The sequence below is a fragment of the Somniosus microcephalus genome, chromosome 30 (assembly GCF_052327205.1).
Source record: "Somniosus microcephalus isolate GS21.2 chromosome 30, FLI_Smic_1.0, whole genome shotgun sequence".
NCBI classification, from domain to species: Eukaryota; Metazoa; Chordata; class Chondrichthyes; order Squaliformes; family Somniosidae; genus Somniosus; species Somniosus microcephalus.
This window is the reverse complement of record NC_141016.1, coordinates 38421109-38440339: the sequence shown is the minus strand read 5'-3', so window position 1 is coordinate 38440339 and position 19231 is coordinate 38421109. Positions and strand designations below refer to the sequence as shown.

The following is a 19231-nucleotide window of genomic DNA, read 5'->3' as shown; positions in this document are numbered from 1 at the left end:
GCTGCATTGTCGGAGGGGCAGTACTGAGGGAGCACTGCACTGTTGGAGAGGCAATACAGAGGGAGCGCTGCACTGTTGGAGGGGCAGTACTGAGGGAGCACTGCACTGTCGGGGGGGGGCAATACTGAAGGAGCGCTGCATTGTCGGAGGGGCAGTACTGAGGGAGCGCTGCACTGTCGGAGGGGCAGTACTGAGGGAGCGCTGCACTGTCGGAGGGGCAGTATTGAGGGAGCGCTGCACTGTTGGAGGGGCAGCACTGAGGGAGCACTGCACTGTCGGACGGGCAGTACAGGGCAGGGGGTCTGAATGGGGGAAAGGGTGTTGGAATATGACTAAGGGAATGGCTCTTTCAGTTGCGATGGGCCAAATGGCCTCCTCCTGTGCTATAGAATTCCCTATCTGTTCGCAGTGAGCTCATATCACCATCTCCACCAATCACATTTGATGTTTGTACGTGAGAGGTGTTTGTGCGGAGAGAGGCGAACCTTTGAATCTCTTGCCCCAATGGGTCAGCATCAAGTTATCCCTGGTCAAGCATTTCTTCCCAATCAAACCAAGTGCAAAGCCTTTCAGTCCCTTCCCTCCTCCCAACATCTCCCCCAGCAATGAAACTCAAACCCTCCCTCACCCCTCACCTCCTCACCTCTGACCCCTCTCCCCGTTTCACAATTAGTTTCACTGGAATTTAATCTCTGCGTATTCCGTGTCCTCGCCACTGTGGACAGTCCTGTCACCACTGGGCAGCTTCAAGAAGTTGATGTTGGCATACAGAAGGTCCTCGTACTTGGCGGGTTGTCCATGTCCAGCATCTCCTCCCGCCGCACCTTCAGAGAGATTCTGGGGAGCTGGTGTCTTCGGCTTGCTAGTTACGTCACTGGTTGTGTTCCAGGTGTCAACAACCACGGCGCTCTGCGAACCCTACAAAGAAAATGGAAGCACAAGACATTCTCACATCATATCTCGGGGCTGATAAGGTTAAATTGTTGCATAGACCTGCTAGTGTCAGCCATGGCTCAGTGGGTAGCCCTCTCTCGCCTCGGAGTCTCCCTCAGTACTGCCCATCCGACAGTGCAGCTCGCCCTCAGTACTGCCCCTCCGACAGTGCAGTGCTCCCTCAGTACTGCCCATCTGACAGTGCAACGCTCCCTCAGTGCTACCCCTCCGACAGTGCAGCTCGCCCTCAGTACTGCCCCTCCGACAGTGCAGTGCTCCCTCAGTACTGCCCATCTGACAGTGCAACGCTCCCTCAGTACTACCCCTCCGACAGTGCAGCTCGCCCTCAGTACTGCCCCTCCGACAGTGCAGCGTTCCCTCAGTACTGCCCTTCCGACAGTGCAGCACTCCCTCAGTACTGCCCCTCCGACAGTGCAGCACTCCCTCAGTACTGCCCCTCCGACAGTGCAGCGCTCCCTCAGTACTGCCCCTCCGACAGTGCAGCGCTCCCTCAGTACTGCCCCTCCGACAGTGCAGCGCTCCCTCAGTACTGCCTCTCCGACAGTGCAGCACTACTTCTGTACAGCCACTGGGAGTGTCGGCCTGGGTTATGGGGCACAAGTCTCTGGAGTGGGACTCGAACCCACGACCTTCAGACTCAGAGGCAAAAGAGAGAGAGAGAGAGAGAGAGAGAGAAAGCTAAACCCACGGAGCCACGGCTGACACCATAGGCAGCAATTCATTGACAACCTAACTGGGAATCTCCGACACGTTTTGTCTGCACGCTGAGATTGAGGCTTTGGACTAAGTGCAAACAGCTGCTGTACCTGGTGCTTCTCGGGGAGTGGACTGGAGGCCATTGCAATGTCACTGGTCCCTGAAGCTCTCTCCTCAGTCGCTGCCTTTCTCCTGAAATAGCAGAATATCGTGTTGTGATTATCATATATCAGACTGTCAGTGCAGGGCAGGCCCAGACCCCACTGTAACGCTACAACAACTACTGGACTCTCTCTTTAAATCACTTCTGTCCACATACATTGAGTCATCGGATCACACAGCACAGAATGAGGCCATTCGACCCATCGTGCCTGTGCCTGCTCTTTGAAAGAGCTCTCCAATTAGTCCAAATTCCCCTCTGCTCTTTCCCCATAGCCCTGCAACCTTTTCCTCTTCAAGTATTTATCCAAATCCCTTTGTGAAAGTTAGTATTGAATCTGCATCCACCGCCCTTTCAGGTGGTCCATTCCAGATCATAACAACTCACAACGTAAAAATATTGCTCCTCATCGACCCCGCTGGCTTTTTGCCAATGACCATAAACCTGTGTCCTCTGGTTACCGGCCCTCCTGCCAGTGGAAACAGTTTCTCCTTATTTACTCTGTCAAAACCCCTCTTGATTTTGAGCACCTCTGTTAAATCTCCCTTTAACTGACCCAATTGGTCCATGTCAGTGTTTATGCTCCACAAGAGTCTCCTCCCGCCCCTCTTTCATTTAACCCTATCAACATATCCTTCTATTCATAGAAACATAGAAGATAGGAGCAGGAGTAGGCCATTCGGCCCTTCGAGCCTGCTCCGCCATTCAATGAGATCATGGCTGATCATCCAAATTCAGTACCCAGTCCCTGCTTTCTCCCCATACCCCTTGATCCCTTTAGCCTTAAGAAATATATCCAACTCTTTCTTGAATATATTTAATGAACTGGCCTCCACCACCCTCTGTGGCAGAGAATTCCACAGGTTCACCACTCTCTGGGTGAAGAAATTCCTCCTCATTTCAGTCCTAAATGGCTTACCCCTTATCCTTAGACTATGACCCCTGGTTCTGGACTCCCCGGCCATCAGAAACATCCTTCCTGCATCTAGTCTGTCCAGGCCTGACAGAATTTTATAGGTTTCGATGAAATCCCCTCTCAATCTTCTAAACTCCAGTGAGTATAAGACCAATCGACACAATCTCTCCTCATACGTCATTCCTGCCATCCCAGGTATCAGCCTGGTGAATCTTTGCTGCACTCCTTCCATGGCAAGAACGTCCTTCCTCAGGTAAGGCGACCAAAACTGCACACAATATTCAAGGTGCGGTCTCACCAAGGCCCTGTACAACTGTAGCAAGACATCCTTGTTCCTGTACTTGAACCCTCTTGCTATGAAGGCCAACATACCATTTGCCTTCTTAACCGCCTTTCTCCATCATGTGTTTATCTGGTTTCCCCTTAAATGTGTCTGTGTTATTCGCCTCAAACACTCCCTGTGGTAACGAGTTCCACATCCTCACCACTCTCTGGGTAAAGAAGTTTCTCCTGAATTTCCTCTTGGATTTATTAGTGACTATCTTATATTGATGACTGGTTGGCAGACAGAAAGCAAAGAGTTGGAATAAACAGCTCTTTTTCCGAGTGGCAGGCAGTGACTAGTGGGGTACCGCAGGGATCGGTCCTTGGACCCCAGCTATTCACAATATATATTAATGATCTGGACGAGAGAACTAGATGTAATATCTCCAAGTTTGCAGACGACACAAAGCTGGGTGGGCTGTGAGGAGGATGCCGAGAAACTCCAGTATGATTTGGACAGGTTGGGTGATTGGGCAGAAGCATGGCAGATGCAATATAACGTGGATAAATGCGAGGTTATCCACTTTGGTGTCAAAAACAGGAAGGCAGATTATTATCTAAATGGCAATAGATTGGGAGAAGGGGAAGTGCAACGAGACCTGGGCATCCTTGTGCACCAGTCGCTGAAGGTAAGCATGCAGGTGCAGCAGGCGGTTAAGAAGGCAAATGGTATGTTGGCCTTCATAGCAAGAGGGTTCGAGTACAGGAACAAGGATGTCTTGCTGCAGTTGTACAGGGCCTTGGTGAGGCCACATCTTGAGTATCGTGTGCAGTTTTGGTCGCCTTATCTGAGGAAGGATATTCTTGCCATGGAAGGAGTGCAGCGAAGATTCATCAGGCTGATACCTGGGATGGCAGGAATGACGTATGAGGAGAGATTGGGTCGATTGGGCTTGTGCTCGCTGGAGTTTAGAAGAATGAGAGGGGATCTCATCGAAACTTATAAAATTCTAACAGGACTAGACAGACTAGATGCTGGAAGGATTTTCCCGATGGTCGGTGAGTCCAGAACCAGGGGTCACAGTCTAAGGATAAGGGGTAAGCCATTTAGGACAGAGATAAGGAGGAATTTCTTCACTCAGAGAGTGGTGAACCTGTGGAATTCTCTGCCAAAGAAGGCAGTAGAGGCCACTTCATTAAATATATTCAAGAAGGAGTTGGATATATTTCTTAAGGCTAAAGGGATCAAGGGATATGGAGAGAAGGCAGGGACAGGGTACTGAATTTGGATGATCAGCCATGATCTCATTGAATGGTGGAGCAGGCTCGAGGGGCCGAATGGCCTACTCCTGCTCCTATCTTCTATGTTTCTATGTTTCTATGTTTCTATGACCTCTAATCTAAAGACTCCACCACAAATGGAAACATCTTCTCTACGCCAACCCTATCGAGTCCCTTCCTAATCTTAAAGACCTCTATCAGATCACCCCTTAGCCATCACTTTTCAAGCCCGTTCAGTCCTTTCTGATCATTATAACCTCTCAGTTCTGGTATCATCCCTGTGAATCTAAATCAGAGAGTGAAAGATAGAACATACAAATGTGTCGTTATTTATTCACATTCTTGGGAAACCCCAAAGTGCTCCACAGACAATTGTTTATCAGAGTGTATTCACCGTGGTTTTATCGAATCACAAGGTGACCTGATGCAGTCCAGCAGCTAGCATGCATAGTGAGGGATCTCTGAGTCTCATTAGCATTCTCCTAGATACTAGGTCGTGAAAGACGCACTCCAGATCATAGGGGACACAGGGACCACTTACATGAGTGGCGTCAGGCGCTGAACCAGTGGGAATCAGTCATTGATTTAAGAAGAGAAGATTGAAGTAAAGACTTTGATAAAAAAACAAAGTTAAACCTTCACACTTACTTTCTCACGTACTTGAAGATTAGGAATCCAGCCAGTTCAACACTCAACATGATCCCAGCCACAAGCAATCCTACTTTCCATTCATTGGCGTCTCTACCTGTAAAAACAGCCATTAATTACTGCAGTACAGTTTTGGAATGGTGCTCTGATGTCTTAGGCAGTCCCTCGGAACCGAAGATGACTTGCTTCTACACTAAAAATGAGTTCTCAGGTGACTGATGAGTCCAATGTGGGACCTACAGTCTCTGTCACAGGTGGGGCAGACGGTGGTTGAAGGGGCGGGTGGGTCGGGTGCTTGGGTTGACGTGCGTTCCTTGCGCTGCCTGCGCTTGGCTTCCGCTTGCTCCCGGCGAAGAGACTCGAGGTGTTCAGCTCCTTCCCGGATGCTTCTCCTCCACTTTGTGTGGCCTTGGGCCAGGGATTCCCAGGTGTCGGTGGGGATGTTGCACTTTTTCAAGGAGGCTTTGAGGGTGTCCTTGAAGCGTTTCCTCTGCCCACCTGGGGCTCTCTTGCCGTGCCGGAGCTCTGAGTAGAGCGCTTGTTTTGGGAGTCTCGTATCGGGCATGCGGACAATGTGACCCGTCCATCGGAGCTGATCGAGCGTGGTCAAAGCTTCGATGCTGGAGATGCAAGAACACCGACGTTGGTGCGCCTATCCTGCCAATGGATTTGCAGGATCTTGCAGAGGCAGCATTGGTGGTACCTCTCCAGTGTTTTGGGGTACCTGCTGTACATGATCTATGTCTCTGAGGCATACAGCAGGGCAGGTATCACTGCTACCCTGTAGACCATGAGCTTAGTGCCGGGTTTGAGGTCCTGGTCTTCAAACACTGTCTTCCTCAGGCGACCGAAGGCTGCACTGGCACACTGAAGGCGGTGTTGGACTTCGTCGTCGACGTCTGCCCTTGTTGACAGTAGGCTCCCGAGGTATGGAAAGTGGTCCACGTTGTCCAAGGCCTTGTCGTGGATTTTGATAATCAGTGGGCAGTACTGTGTGGCGGGGGCAGGTTGGTAGAGGACCTTTGTCTTACGGATGTTTAGTGTAAGGCCCATGCTCTCGTACGTTTCGGTGAAGGTGTTGACGATGGTTTGGAGTTCGACCTCCGAGTGAGCGCAGACGCAAGCGTCGTCTGCATACTGTAATTCAACGACAGAGGATGGAATGAGCTTCGATCTAGACTGGAGGCAACGGAGGTTGACGGAGGTCTGATGTACCTCAAGAAGTGATACACTCGCTCAATTTTTGACTGTTTATTCTTGGGATGTGGGCGCCTCTGGCAAGGCCAGCATCTATTGCCCATCCATGGTTGCCCCTTGAGAAGGTGGTGGTGGAACTTCTTCTTGAACCACTGCTAGTTGGGTTGATACACACTGAGTGGCTACTTCAGAGGGTAGTTAAGAGTCAGGCGCATTGGTGTGGGACAGGAGTCACATATAGGCCCAGACTGGGTAAAGATGGCAGGAACTGAGTAGGTCTGATTGGACAACGTTCCTGGGAGGACTGGAGGTAGATAAACAATGGCAAACATTTAAAGATAGAATGACAAAATTGCAAAAATTGTTTATACCAATCTGGCATAAAAGGAAATCTAAAAAGGTGACTCAACCGTGGATAACAGGGGAAATTAGAGACAGCATAAAATCCAAAGATAGGGCGTATAAAATAGCCAAAAAAAGCGCCAGAGCGGAAGATTGGGAACAGTTTAAGATAGAGCAAAGGAGGGCAAAGGGCATAATCAAGAGGGGCAAAATAGCTTACGAAAACAAGCTGGCGGAAAATATAAAAACTAACTCCAAAAGCTTTTATAAGTATATCAAAAGGAAAAGACTGGTGAAAACCAAAGTTGGTCCATTGCAGTCAGATACGGGGGAATATATAATGGGAAATAAGGAAATGGCAGATCAACTAAATGCATACTTTGGGTCAGTCTTTACGAAGGAAGACACAAAAAACCTCCCTGGGATATCGGGAAAAATAGGGACATTGGCAAAGGAGGAACTGACGCAAATCAATATCTCTAAGGATATGGTGTTAAGGAAGCTAAAGGGATTGAAGGTGGACAAATCCCCAGGGCCTGATAACATGCATCCTAGGGTACTGAAGGAGGTGGCCCTAGAGATAGCGGATGCACTAAGGATGATTTTTCAGAATTCATTAGACTCGGGAACAGTGCCGATGGATTGGAGGGTAGCTAACGTTACCCCACTATTCAAAAAGGGGGGTAGGGAAAAAGCAGGTAATTACAGACCTGTAAGCCTTACATCAGTTGTGGGCAAAATGCTGGAGTCCATCATTAAGGATGAAATAGCGGAGCACTTAGCAAATGGGGACAGGATAGGACAGAGTCAACATGGATTTACAAAGGGTAAATCGTGCTTGACTAATCTATTGGAATTTTTTGAGGGAGTAACTGGTAGAATAGATGGGGGAGAGCCAGTAGATGTGGTGTACCTGGACTTCCAAAAGGCCTTCGATAAGGTCCCACATAAAAGATTAGCATGGAAAATTGAGGCTCATGGGATAAAGGGGAAAGTTTTGGCGTGGATAGGGAACTGGCTGTCAGATAGAAAACAGAGAGTTGGAATAAACGGCTCATTTTCTGAATGGCAGGCAGTAACAAGTGGGGTACCACAGGGATCTGTCCTGGGCCCCCAGCTGTTCACAATTTACATTAATGACCTGGATCAGGGAGTCGGATGCAGCATTTCCAAATTTGCAGACGACACTAAACTAGGAGGGGGGGTGGGCTCAGAGGAAGAGACCAGGAAGCTCCAGAGCGATTTGGACAGACTGGGCGATTGGGCGGATAAATGGCAGATGCACTATAATGTGGACAAGTGCGAAGTTATCCACCTTGGGTGCAGGAACGGGAGGGCAAATTATTATTTAAATGGCAATAGATTGGGAGAGGGGGAAGTACAGAGAGACCTGGGTGTTCTTGTACACCAGTCACTGAAGGCGAGCATGCAGGTGCAACAGGCGGTCAAGAAGGCAAACGGTATGCTGGCCTTCATAGCAAAAGGGTTAGAATACAGGAACAGGGATACCTTGCTGCAGCTGTACAGGGCACTGGTGAGACCACACCTCGAGTACTGTGTACAGTTTTGGTCGCCTCATCTGAGGAAGGATGTTCTTGCCATGGAGGGGGTGCAGCGGCGATTCACCAGGCTGATACCAGGAATGGCGGGAATGACCTATGAGGAGAGACTATGTAGTTTAGGGATGTACACACTGGAGTTTAGAAGATTGAGAGGGGACCTCATAGAAGTGTATAAAATTCTGACAGGTCTAGACAGACTGGATGCAGAAGGAATGTTTCCCTTGGCGGGTGAGAACAGAACTAGAGGACATAATTTAAGGATAAGGGCTAAACCATTTAGGACAGAGATGAGGGGGAATTTCTTCACTCAGAGAGTGGTGAACCTGTGGAACTCATTGCCACAGAGGGCAGTGTATGCCAGCTCATTAAATATATTTAAGAGGGAATTAGATATATTTCTACGGGCAAAAGGGGTTAAGGGTTACGGAGAGAAGGCGGGGACGGGATACTGAATTAAAGGATCAGCCATGATCTCATTAAATGGCGGAGCAGGCACGAAGGGCCGAATGGCCTACTCCTGCTCCTATCTTCTATGTATCTATGTATCTATGTTTCTTTCCCTCAAGGGATACTAGTAAACCACCTTATATACGTAATATCTATGTATGAACCAACATCACTAAAATAATAGATTATCTGATCATTATCACATTGCTGCTTGTGGGATCTTGCTGTGTGCAAATTTGAGGATATGGAGTTGCTGCAGCGCATCCAGGAGGCTGAGAGTTTCCTGGACCGTATGTTCCAGGAGGTGGCCACCCCACAGGCACAGAGAGTTCAGGATAGTAAATGGGTGGCCATCTGAAAGAGTAGGAAGAGGCTGGAAGTGCAGGAGTCTTCGGGGTGTTGTACGCATTGGAGACTGCTGGGAATGACGACACCGTGAAGGAGTGCAGTCCAGACCATGGCACCAATGGGCAAGGGCCTGCACAGGGGGGAGCAGCAAAGTGTAGAAATGCAGTCGTTATAGGAGATTTCATGGTTAGGGGAACAGACAGGCGTTTCTGTAAGTGTCACTGTGAGTCTTGCATGGTGCGTTGCCTCCCTGGTGCCAGGGTAAAGGACATCATGGAGAGTGTGGTGTATGTAACCGTTCCACCTTTAAGAGAACTATTTTAAGAGATGCACTACTTTATCTTGGCTGCTGTATACTGTAATACCGGTGGTGACCACACCGGTATATAAGTGTTGTGTAATGATTTATTGGGCAGTTCAAGCACAATTAGCCATGTGGGAATATGATGTTGTGGCAATAACGGAAACGTGACTTAAAAATGGTGAGGACTGGGCACTTAATATTCACGGATAATGGTGTTCAGAAAAGATAGAGAAGGGAAAAAGGGAGGTGGGGTGGCATTCTTTATTAAGGAAGACATTGTAGTGTTGGAAAGGGAGGATGTTGTTGAGGGGACAAGGACAGAATCCATTTGGTTAGAGTTGAGGAGCAAAAAGGGTCTGATCATGCTATTGGGGGTATTCTATAGGCCTTCAAATAGTGAGGGGGAGGTAGAGGAGCAAATCTGCAGGGAAATCGCAGAGATATGCAAGAGCTATAGAGTGGTGATATTGGGGGACTTTAATTACCCAAATATCGATTGGGATAATGTTAGGGTAAAGGGAAAGGAGGGGGGAGAATTTCTGAAATATGTTCAGGAGAACTTCCTTGACCAGTATGTTCTCAGCCCAACTAGGAAGGAGGCATTGCTGGTTCTGGTGCTGGGGAATGAGGTGGGCCAAGGACCAAGTGTCTGGGAGAACACTTGGGTAAGACTGATCATCGTATCATAAGGTTTAGATTAGTAATGGAGAAGAGCAAAGAACAATCTAAAGTAGAACTTCTAAATTGGAAGAGGGCTAACTTCAATGGGATGAAAGGGGATCTAGCCAGGGTAAAATGGAACCAAAGATCAACAGGAAAAGCTGTAACGGAACAATGGGTTATCTTTAAGGAGGAGATGTTTCAGGTACAGGTTAGGTACATTCCAATGAGAGGGAAAGGTAGCGGAACCAAAGCAAGGGCTCCTTGGATGACGAGGGAGATAGAGAAGATGATGAAACAAAAAAAGAGTGTATGATGCATGTCAGGTGAATTCTTTAAGTGAGAACCAGGCCAATTACAATAAATTGAGAGGGGAAGTGAAGATGAAAATAAGATTGGCAAATAGAGAATATCAGAGTAGAATGGCAATTAACCTAAAGGGAACCCAAAAATCTTCTACAGGCATGTAAATAGTAAGCGGGTAGGAAGAGGCAGGGTGGGGCCTATTAGGGACAAAGAAAGCGATGCATGCTTAGAAGCGTAGGGCAAGGCTAGAATACTTAATCAGTACTTTGCATCGGTGTTTACTAAGGTAGAGGATGCTGAAGCGGAGATGGTAGAGGTAATGGATGAGGTGAAAATTGATGGGCAGGATGTACTGGAAAGGCTGGATCTGCTTAGAGTGGATAAGTCACCTGGTCTGGATGGCTTGCATCCCAGGTTGCTAAGGGAAGTGGGAGTGGAGATAGCAGAAGGGCTTGCCATAATCTTCCAATCTTCCATAGGTACAGGGGAGGTGCCAGAGGATTGGAAAGTGGCAACTCAGAAATCACAGAAACCCCACAGTGCAGATAGAGGCCATTGCGGCCCATCGAGCCTGCACCGACACATATCCCACCCGATACCCGTAACCCCTACACATGTCCCACCCTATCCCCACGTATTTAATCCCCCTAACACTAAGGGTCAATTTATCATAGCCAATCAATCTAACCACACATCTTTGGACTGTGGGAGGAAACCGGAGCACCCGGAGGAAACCCACGCAAACACGGGGAGAATGTGCAAACTCCACACAGATGGTCACCCGAGGCCGGATTTGAACCCGGGTCCCTGGCGCTGTGAAGCAACAGTGCTAACCACTACGCCACCGTGCTGTGACACCCTTGTTCAAGAAAGGGTGTAAGGACAATCCTAGTAACTACAGGCCAATCAGTTTAACATCAGTGGTGGGTAAGGTTTTAGAAACAATAATCAGGGAAAGAATTAACAGGCACTCGGAGAGGTTTAAACTAATTAAGGAGAGCCAGCATGGGTTTGCAAAAGGCAGATCATGTTTGACTAATCTAATTGAATTTTTTGATGAAGTAACAGAGAGGATTGATGAAGGGAATGCAATGGATGTTGTCTACATGGATTTTAGGAAGGCATTTGACAAAGTACCACATAGAAGGCTGGTTAACAAAATTGAGGCTCATGGAATAGGTGGGTCAGTGGCAGTGGATAAGGAATTGGCTTAAGGACAGAAAACAGCGAGTTGTGGTAAATGGTTGTTTTTCAGACTGGAGGATGGTAGACAGTGGTGTTCCCCAAGGGTCAGTGCTAGGACCACTGCTTTTTTTGATATATATAAATGACCAGGATATTGGAATACAGAGTAGAATTTCTAAATTTGCCAATGACACCAAACTTGAGGGTGTGGCACACAGTGAGGATGATACCAATCGACTGCAACAGGACATAGAAAGGCTAGCAGAATGGGCAGACAAGTGGCAGATGGAATTTAATACAGAGAAGTGTGAGGTGATGCATTTTGGCAGAAGGCACAGGGAGAGGCAATATACACTTAATGGCACAGTTTTACAGAGTGTTCGGGGACAGAGGGACCTGGGAGTTAATGTGCATAGGTCCCTGAAGGTGGCAGGACATATTGAGAGAGTGGTCAGCAAAGCATATGGGATCTTGTGCTGAAGCCCAAATCAAGGTATTGAGTACAAAAGCAGGGACATTATGCTGAACCTTTATAAAGCTCTGGTTAGGCTACAACTAGAGTATTGCGTCCAGTTCTGGTCACCACACTTTAGGAAGGATGTGTAGGTCCTTGAGAGGGTGCAGAGGAGATTTACCAGAATGGTTCAGGGATGAGGGATTTTAGCTACCAGGACAGGTTGGAGAAGCTGAGGTTGTTCTCCTTGGAGCAAAGGAGGTTGAGGGGTGATTTGATCGAGGTGTACAAGATTATGATGGGTTTGGATAGGCTAGACAGAGAAAGGCTGTTCCCAGTAGTTGATGGTACAAGGACTAGGGGACACAGATTTAAGGTTTTGGGCAAGAGATACAGGGGGGATGTGAGGAAAAACTTTTTTACGCAGCGAGTGGTGAGGACCTGGAATTCACTGCCGACAAGTGGTGGAGGCGGAGACACTCAATGTTTTCAAGGGGAGACTGGATAGGCATTTGAGGGAAATAAACTTGCAGGGCTACGGGGATAGAGCGAGGGAATGGGACTGACTGGATTGCTCTACAGAGAGCCGGCACGGACTCGATGGGCCGAATATCATCCTCCTGTGCTGTTATGACTCTATGGGGGAGAAATTCGGTATCGCCCCGTTTGGGGCGCTAGTATTGGCGGTGCGCAAAGTTTAGCGCCAGGCGCAATTTATCACCACTTTGAGCGATATTGGGTAGCTGCACCCCTGAAGGTGATTGCGGCGCTAAGTCAGGCGCTGCACGACAGTCTTAAGGCGCTAACCCGGCGGCGCGACGCAATTTCTCCGCGGGCGGGCGCAGCGCAGGTGCTGTCAATTATCGAGTTCAGCCAGACACGCTGGTGCCGGCCAGCTCTTAAAGGGGCGGATCGATTATCATCTCCAGCTGCACCCTGCGCCTCGTAGGCCTCAAACTCGGCGGTAACCTACCTGTGGCATCGACAACTGCCTGAACATGGAGAGGGCCAGGGAGAGAGCACAGCGCTTCAGCGAGGGGGCATTGGATGCTCTGGTTGGCGCGGTGGAGCGCAGGCGATCTGTACTCTACCCAGAGAATGGCAGGAGGCCTCAACACAGCGACTATCGCAGAGCTTGGAGGGAGGTTTCCCACAGAGCCACCTCCAGCAGCATGGTTCCCAGGACTCCTGTGCAATGCAGGAAGCAGTTCAACGACCTCACTCGGGTTGTCAGAGTGAGTGCCTTTTTCAGAATCATCTTCATCCCTCCATCTGGACCTCACTTTATGGCCAGAGGGCGTGCAAAGCCCCAATGGCCAGCTGTCATCCAGCACCCATGGCCCTCTCTGGAAACACACACGCACATTCAACTCTGTGCATAATGTAAGGGCTAATCGACCATGGGAGGCATGTCATCCCAGATCAGGGCAGCATAATGTAAGGGGTAATCGACCATGGGAGGCATGTCATCCCAGATCAGGGCAGCATAATGTAAGGGGTAATCGGCCATGGGAGGCATGTCATCCCAGATCAGGGCAGCATAATGTAAGGGGTAATCGACCATGGGAGGCATGTCACCCCAGATCAGGGCTCCAGGTTTCATTACACCCCGTCCTTTCTCTTGCAGGCCAAGCTGGCCCATAATAGAAGGCAACAGCATCGGACCGGAGGAGGCCGGCCTCACCTGCAGACCCTCACAGACCTGGAGGAGCGAGTCCATCGGATTGTGGCAAGCCGGATGATTGGCCCCGTCGCCTCTGGAGATGCCGACCCCATTGTGGACAGCAATGGTAAGGTCATCAACTTTTTGACCTCTCTCCTTCCACTTGTTCCCCACACCAGCATGCTTTTTCACTCTCGAGCCAACTCAGAGCATTGCAGCACTCATGCATCCCTTGCTGCCACCCTGTCCTTTCGCTAAAGCCACTCTTGAACCTCCCTGCTTTCAGATGCTGCATCACCAGCTCGGGAGGCGGGCCCTCAAGCTGCCAGCGCGAGTGACTCTGGAGGCGAGGAGGAGGAGGAAGCCGGACCATCCGTACCACCCTCAGGCGAGCCAGCCCATGTCCAGACTAGAGAGACACCGTCCCTGGAGGGGAGCGGGGGCGAATGGTCTGAGGAGGATGCAGCTCCAGGACCCAGCGGCCTGCAGCAACGCGAGGGGGGTAGGGAAGCTCGGGGGCCATCTCCCCGGAGGGCGAGTCGGGCCGCGAGTGCTGCTGCACAGAACGCAGAAGAGGTGCGTGCCCTCGCAGAAATGAGTGCCCAGGCTGGGCTGAGGCACACTGAGCTCATGGCTGCAGTGGCAAGGATGCCCAATTCCACCGAGACACTGGCAAGGAGTATCCAGGACTTCGGCGCAGCACTGGCAAGCATTCTCCAGGACTTTGGTGAAGCACTGGCACCTGCCACGCAAGTGCTGAGTGCTGCCACGCAGTCAGTGGCTGGTCTCATGCAGACGCAGATTGAGGCCATGCGAGCACTGATTCCTGCCACCCTCGCTGGATCAGGCAGGATTCCCCGGGGCCCTCGCCGTGCCACAGCAGGCCAGCAATCTGTGCACCAGCCGATTGCTGCGCATGCTGCGGTGCTGCCCCGTCAGAGTGCCAGTGTGTCGGCCAACCAGGGAGCTGCTGTCCGCTCTCAGGATGACAGCATTCCTGATGCCACCACTGGCACTTCTCCACTGCAGCTGCCACCACCTGTAGGACAGACTGCTTCCGCCCATGCGGGGTTGGAGCAGTCAGCAGCCAGGCCCTCCAGGCCCAGAGCTGGTCCAGGCCATACCTCAAGGGCATCTGCGGTCTCAGTTTTGGACAGTCAGCAGGCCTCCCCCAGCCTTGTTGCAGCCACTGGGGTCCCATTACGGAGGAGCTACAGGGCGGGAAGGGGGCAATTCTGCAAGGGAAGCAGATCACCATCGAGGGGCAAAAAGTAGGAGGCGCTGCTAAATTATGTTATTTCTTTCATTCAAGGCCGAGGATGCTGGTCTGAATGTTGGTTATGTTTTGGACATTGTCTCCAGGGTGTGAGAGACAGTTATGTGGCAGTCTGTTTGTTTTGCTGTTTGTTTCCATTGCTTTGTCATGTAGGAAGGATACACATTTTGTTAAATAAAGAAGTTTATTTATTCACAATGTCCATGTCTGTTCTTTGCACAAATTGTTGCCTTAACCAGCTTAGGGGTAGCAGAACGGTTCCATTCATGTTCTTGGAATGGCAGAAAGCATTCCCTCAGCGGGGCCTAGAAGCGACTTGCTATAAGCCTCTGACGGGCGGCCCTTGCAGTTTGTGCCTCCCTCCCGTCTTGGTGCTCCTCCTCCTTTTCCTCCTCCTCCACTGCTGGTGCTTCAATGTCTGGTGGCATTGGCTGGGTCCTGAGGATTGCCAGGTTATGCAGCATGCAACACACAACCACGAAGTGGGAGACTCGCTCAGGTGAGTACTGAAGGGCTCCTCCGGAATGGTCCAGACAGCAGAACCGTTGCTTCAGCACGCCGATTGTGTGCTCAATGATGTTCCTGGTCACTTGATGGCTCTCATTGTAACGTTCTTCAGCAGGGGTGCTGGGCGAATGGAGCGGGGTCATCAGCCAGGGGCACAGAGGATATCCCTTGTCCCTGAGATCCAGCCTCCTGGGTGAGCCGGGACTTCGAAAAGGTCTGCCACAGAAGTCTGGCGCAGGATGAAGGCGTCGTGGCTGCTGCCTGGAAAGGGGACATTGACAGCGAGTATCAGCTGTCGGTGGTCACAGACCAGCTGCACAGTCATAGAATGGAACCCCTTTCGGTTGCAGAAATCCTCCACATTCTCTAGAGGCGCCCGCAAAGCCACATGCGTGCAGTCAATGGCGCCCTGCACCATGGGGAAGCCCGCTATCCTTGCGAAGCCCTCTGCGCGCTCTTGCTGCTTGTCCGGGGTCATTGGGAAAGAGATGTACTGCCGTCTCCTTTTAAAGAGGGCATTAGTCACTTGACGGATGCAGCAATGCACCGCGAACTGTGAGATATTGGCAATTTCCACAGTAGCGGCCTGAAAGGAGCCGCTGGCATAGAAGTTTAGAGCCACAGTGATCTTCACAGCCACCGACAGAGATGTCCTGCACCTTAGTTGAGGCTGCAGATCTGGCTGAAGCAGGTGGCAGAGCTCAGTGACCACCTCCTTACTGAAGCGAATCCTTCGGAAACACTGCTCCTCAGACATGTTGATATACGAAAACTGTTGGCGGAAAACCCTGGCAACGTAAGGTCTCGTGTGGCGACGTCTGTTGGCCCTCCTCCGTCTGGCCATGCCTGCCACGCTATCCCTGTGTCTCTGTGCCCTGTCAATATGATTGAGAAGGATGACGTTCCCATGCAATGCAGCCCCCATAGTAAGTGTGCACTGAAAGTTATGCCGGTTGAGAAGCTTACCAACTGCAAAGTTATGTTCAGAAGGCTAAAGTTCCTCAGCTAGCGCTGGCTCACTGCAGGAATGGCTCTCCGTTTGTCTCTGAGCAACTCTCTCTCTCTCTCTCTCTCACAGAAGGTGTGGTCCAAAAATGGCTAACACTAATAATCCAGGAAGAGTCCCCTTTAAATAGCACCCCCCCAGCCCGACAGCGACTGGGGAACGTTCCAGGTAACCTGTCTTTGGTAGTGCCAGGTGGAACGGAGGGGGGCGCCACTGAATTTCCGGTCTGGGGCGCACCAACGGCGTTGCACACTGAAATGACGTCATGATCTGCGTGCGCCGGTGAGCGGGTGCAACGGTTTAGCGCCGGCGCTAAATGTCCGCTCAATTTGGGAAGAGGCGCAGGGTTTGCTACGCCCGGGCGCTAGTTGGTTAGCGCCCCACTTCTCGACCTCTTTAGGTGCTAATGGGTGGCGCAAACAACCGAATTTTTCCCTATGTTTGCTACATTACAACAGTGACTAAGGTTCAAAAGTACATCATTGACTGTAAAGTGCTTTGGGACTATATAAGCATCATATAAATGCAATCTTCCTTTTCTATGTAACATTTATAGATATAACATTTATATATGTTATTCCTATATGTGTAATATCTAAAGATGTAATATTAATCGACCTCCAGTTTCTCCCTATCTACTCTTCATGATTTTGAACACCTCTATTAAATCTCCCCTTAACCGGCAGAATGGAAAGCGATCCCGAAAAATGCTCCCACCTTTGACCCACAGGTACACCTTGAACATGGCTTCTCGGTGCCGGTTTCTAAGTGAGTAGAAGATCATCGCTTCCTCCTCACCTTCCTCACCCTCCTCACCCTCACGATCCCTCCTCACCCTCCTCACCCTCTTCACCCTCCTCACCCTCAGGATCAGGGAGCCAGTCACCAGTTGACCGTCACTGATCTGCCTCGCCACGAAGTTGCCGCGTGTTTGGTTGCCACTGACGTTGGCAAGAGGGAGGTGCCAGGTGAGCTGTCCGGGCGCCTCGATTTTAAAATTCTCATCCTTGTTTTCAAATCCCTCCATGACCTCGCCCCTCCCTATCTCTGTAACCTCCTCTTTGATCTCCTCCAATTCTGGCCTCCTGAGCATCGTCGACTTTAATTGCTTACTGGTGGGAGTGTGTAATTACAGCGTGACGTTTACACAGGCAGTTATTATTAGAAAATTGGACACTGGAAATGTGATGACAGGAAATAAGCTTTTTACAGACAGGAAGTGCCTGAGCTTTAATAAGAGACTGATAGAGTAAACTACTTACATTCCACACTCAGGTGTACAATGGTGGACTTGCCGATACCCAGTTGGTTCCTCGCTGTACAGTAGAAGCAGGCATCATTCTCCCGTGTTACGTGACTGAGGTAGATGGACCGAGCAATTGTGTTTAACTGGACGATCGTGGTTCTGTCGATCCTGAACCAGGTGTAACTCGATGCTGGGGGGATGCTTTCGCTGGAGCAGGTTAACGTGATGTTGCTTCCCTCTCTTATTCCGCCCGTGACTCCACTGATGGCCACTTTCGTCTCTTTGGGTGGATCTGGAACAAGACCAGAGAATAGTCAGCCGGTAATTCGGATGCTATTCCGGCCGGCCCTACAATCTTCCATCCTCCGTAAACTGTAGCTTGTCCTAATCTGCTGCCCCATATACAAAGTCCCACTCACCCATCACCCCCTGTTCTCGCTGACTTCAATTGGCTCCAGCAATGGTTCGAATTTAAAATTCTAATCCTCGTGTTCAAACCCCTCCACGGCCCTCGCCCCTCTCCCTATCTCTGTAATCACCTCCAGCCGTACAACCTTCCGAGATCTCTGCGTTCCGCCAATTCTGGCCTCTTGCCCATCCCTTATTGCCTTCACTCCACCATTGGCAGCCGGGCCTTCAGCCACCTGGGCCCTGAGCCCTGAAATTCCCTCCATAAACCTCTCCACTCTCTCTCCTCCTTAAGATGCTCAGACAACATTTGACACCATATAAGGAGATATTAGGACAGGTGGCCAAAACTTGGTCAAAGAGGTAGGTTCAAGAGGCGTCTAACAGGAGGAGCGAGTGGTAGAGAGGCAGAGCGTGTATGTGTGTGTTTGGGCGTGTGCAGGATGTGTGGCACAGACATGGTAACTTCCACAGTCTCCCATGGATATTCATTTGTTTGTAGTTGGAGAGATGTAGAAGTATCTGTAAACGCACATTCCACAGTGATGGTTATGGTCCTCTCCACAGCTCCATGTTCATTCTCCGCCACACACTGATAGTCTCCAGTGACCCTGGATGTAACATGAGGAAAGTCCAACCACAGCTCGTTGTTGGAACTTGTTCTGTTCATTGTGACACCAAGATGTCGCCACGTCAGGTTAGAAGCTGGGAAGCTCTCGACAGAGCAGAGTATGGTGGTAGAATTCCCTTCCTTTATATTGATCGCTGAATCGTTACTCATATTAAGAGAAGTAATTGAGAGATTCTGTGGTGCATCTAAAAACAAATAAAGGTCATTTAACTTACATTGGCTGAGAAGCATTTTGAGAGATCCTGAGACCGTGAAAGGTGTGATATTAATTCCTTCATCACAAAGCACGTAATCCAGGCCGACACTTTACTGCAGTACTGAGGGAGCGCCGCACTGTCGAAGGGACAGTACTGAGGGAGCTCTGCACTGTCGGAGGGTCAGTACTGAGGGAGTGCTGACTGTCGAAGGGACAGTACTGAGGGAGCTCTGCACTGTCGGAGGGTCAGTACTGAGGGAGTGCTGACTGTCGAAGGGACAGTACTGAGGGAGCTCTGCACTGTCGGAGGGGCAGTACTGAGGGAGTGTTGACTGTCGAAGGGACAGTACTGAGGGAGCTCTGCACTGTCGGAGGGGCAGTACTGAGGGAGCTCTGCACTGTCGGAGGGCAGTACTGAGGGAGTGCTGCACTGTCGGAGGGTCAGTACTGCGGGAGCGCTGCACTGTCGGAGAGTCAGTACTGAGGGAGTGCTGACTGTCAAAGGGGCAGTATCACAGAATCACAGAATCACAGAAACCTCACAGTACAGATAGAGGCCATTTCAGCCCATCGA

At 50.2% G+C, this 19231-nt stretch overlaps 1 protein-coding gene across 1 annotated transcript; it reads right to left on the bottom strand.

The window, feature by feature from the left end:
• Positions 1-641: 641 nt before the first annotated feature.
• Positions 642-18611, bottom strand: LOC147098154 (uncharacterized). The gene is made up of 6 exons (XM_085970835.1): positions 18365-18611; positions 17435-17714; positions 16894-17117; positions 4920-5016; positions 1761-1842; positions 642-918 (listed from the first exon to the last, which is right to left on the bottom strand). Exons 1-6 carry the CDS (start codon positions 18609-18611, stop codon positions 676-678), a joined length of 1173 nt encoding a protein of 390 aa, XP_085826961.1. The 3' UTR covers positions 642-675.
• Between the last annotated feature and the right edge of the window lie 620 nt (positions 18612-19231).

Coding starts and splice junctions, on each gene's coding strand:
- LOC147098154 (XM_085970835.1), bottom strand. CDS start 18,611: ATGAGTAACGATTCAGCGATCAATATAAAGGAAGGGAATTCTACCACC. Junction 17,715..18,364: donor CATAACCATCACTGTGGAAT/GTGCGTTTACAG, acceptor GTCTTGTTCCAG/ATCCACCCAAAGAGACGAAA. Junction 17,118..17,434: donor CACCTGAGTGTGGAATGTAA/GTAGTTTACTCT, acceptor TGCCAACGTCAG/TGGCAACCAAACACGCGGCA.